This window comes from Penaeus japonicus, unplaced genomic scaffold (assembly GCF_977035675.1).
Source record: "Penaeus japonicus unplaced genomic scaffold, GWHDUDI00000001_assembly GWHDUDI00000031, whole genome shotgun sequence".
NCBI classification, from domain to species: Eukaryota; Metazoa; Arthropoda; class Malacostraca; order Decapoda; family Penaeidae; genus Penaeus; species Penaeus japonicus.
Genome location: NW_028234433.1, coordinates 20,403,715 through 20,406,214, shown reverse-complemented (window position 1 = coordinate 20,406,214; position 2,500 = coordinate 20,403,715). Strand labels below are relative to the sequence as shown.

The 2,500-nt window shown below is 47.3% G+C and overlaps 1 protein-coding gene across 1 annotated transcript in view; it reads right to left on the bottom strand.

Moving 5' to 3' along the window:
• Positions 1–2,500, bottom strand: part of LOC122245387 (uncharacterized) — a 23,425-nt gene that overhangs the window by 1,617 nt on the left and 19,308 nt on the right. Inside the window, exon 6 of the mRNA XM_086555936.1 lies at positions 1–2,500. This exon is cut by the window's left edge and continues 1,617 nt beyond it; it is cut by the window's right edge and continues 1 nt beyond it. Within this exon, the coding sequence (XP_086412062.1) occupies positions 1–2,500 (2,500 nt within the window).

The following is a 2,500-nucleotide window of genomic DNA, read 5'->3' as shown; positions in this document are numbered from 1 at the left end:
TTGTGGCATCTGTTGTTGTAGCAGCAGTTGTTGTGGCATCTGTTGTTGTAGCAGCAGTTGTTGTGGCATCTGTTGTTGTAGCAGCAGTTGTTGTGGCATCTGTTGTTGTGGCAGCAGTTGTTGTGGCATCTGTTGTTGTAGCAGCAGTTGTTGTGGCATCTGTTGTTGTAGCAGCAGTTGTTGTGGCATCTGTTGTTGTGGCAGCAGTTGTTGTGGCAGCAGTTGTTGTGGCATCTGTTGTTGTGGCAGCAGTTGTTGTGGCATCTGTTGTTGTGGCAGCAGTTGTTGTAGCATCTGTTGTTGTGGCAGCAGTTGTTGTAGCATCTGTTGTTGTGGCAGCAGTTGTTGTAGCATCTGTTGTTGTGGCAGCAGTTGTTGTGGCAGCAGTTGTTGTAGCATCTGTTGTTGTGGCAGCAGTTGTTGTGGCATCTGTTGTTGTAGCAGCAGTTGTTGTGGCAGCAGTTGTTGTAGCAGCAGTTGTTGTAGCATCTGTTGTTGTGGCAGCAGTTGTTGTGGCATCTGTTGTTGTAGCAGCAGTTGTTGTAGCATCTGTTGTTGTGGCAGCAGTTGTTGTAGCATCTGTTGTTGTGGCAGCAGTTGTTGTAGCATCTGTTGTTGTGGCAGCAGTTGTTGTGGCATCTGTTGTTGTGGCAGCAGTTGTTGTGGCATCTGTTGTTGTGGCAGCAGTTGTTGTAGCATCTGTTGTTGTGGCAGCAGTTGTTGTGGCATCTGTTGTTGTAGCAGCAGTTGTTGTGGCAGCAGTTGTTGTGGCAGCAGTTGTTGTAGCAGCAGTTGTTGTGGCAGCAGTTGTTGTGGCATCAGTTGTTGTAGCAGCAGTTGTTGTGGCAGCAGTTGTTGTAGCATCTGTTGTTGTAGCATCAGTTGTTGTGGCAACAGTTGTTGTGGCATCTGTTGTTGTGGCATCAGTTGTTGTGGCATCTGTTGTTGTAGCATCAGTTGTTGTAGCATCTGTTGTTGTGGCATCTGTTGTTGTGGCAACTGTTGTTGTAGCAGCAGTTGTTGTGGCATCTGTTGTTGTAGCAGCAGTTGTTGTAGCAGCAGTTGTTGTGGCAGCAGTTGTTGTGGCATCTGTTGTTGTGGCAGCAGTTGTTGTGGCATCTGTTGTTGTAGCAGCAGTTGTTGTGGCAGCAGTTGTTGTGGCATCTGTTGTTGTAGCAGCAGTTGTTGTAGCAGCAGTTGTTGTGGCAGCAGTTGTTGTGGCACCTGTTGTTGTAGCAGCAGTTGTTGTAGCAGCAGTTGTTGTGGCAGCAGTTGTTGTGGCACCTGTTGTTGTGGCATCTGTTGTTGTGGCAGCAGTTGTTGTGGCATCAGTTGTTGTAGCATCAGTTGTTGTAGCATCTGTTGTTGTGGCAACAGTTGTTGTAGCATCTGTTGTTGTGGCATCAGTTGTTGTAGCATCTGTTGTTGTGGCAACAGTTGTTGTGGCATCAGTTGTTGTAGCATCTGTTGTTGTGGCATCAGTTGTTGTAGCATCTGTTGTTGTGGCAACAGTTGTTGTAGCATCAGTTGTTGTAGCATCTGTTGTTGTGGCAACAGTTGTTGTGGCATCAGTTGTTGTAGCATCTGTTGTTGTGGCAACAGTTGTTGTAGCATCAGTTGTTGTGGCAGCAGTTGTTGTGGCATCTGTTGTTGTAGCAGCAGTTGTTGTAGCACCTGTTGTTGTGGCAGCAGTTGTTGTGGCATCTGTTGTTGTAGCATCAGTTGTTGTGGCAGCATTTGTTGTAGCATCAGTTGTAGTTGTGCCAGCGGCCTGTCTTCGAACTCTCCTTCGGCCGTTGCTGTTGATGGTGCCGATTCTGTTGCCGGCGGTATCCAGGGCGGAAGACAGTGTATCCAAAGCCTTGTCTTTCTCTTCGAGAACTTCAAGTCTTCTGGTTACAGATGCAGCGGTTGTAGTTGTACCTGCTGCAGTTGTAGTTTGAATTGTTGTGGTGAGAATAGTTGTTTCAGCAGTAGTTATAACTGAGGTAGTTGTCACGAGAGTCGTTGTATCTGCAGTGGTTGTCATTGGGGTCGTTGTATCTGCAGTAGTTGTAGCTGGGGTCGTTGTATCTGCAGTAGTTGTCACGGGGGTCGTTGTATCTGCAGTAGTTGTAACTGAGGTCGTTGTATCTGCAGTAGTTGTCACAGGGGTCGTTGTATCTGCAGTAGTTGTAACTGAGGTCGTTGTATCTGCAGTAGTTGTCACGGGGGTCGTTGTATCTGCAGTAGTTGTAACTGAGGTCGTTGTATCTGCAGTAGTTGTCACAGGGGTCGTTGTATCTGCAGTAGTTGTAACTGGGGTCGTTGTATCTGCAGTAGTTGTAGCTGGGGTCGTTGTATCTGCTGTAGTTGTCAAGGGGGTCGTTGTATCTGCAGTAGTTGTAGCTGGGGTCGTTGTATCTGCAGTAGTTGTCAAGGGGGTCGTTGTATCTGCAGTAGTTGTAATTGATGTCGTTGTTTCTGCAGTAGTTGTAACTGGTGTCGTCGTATCTACAGT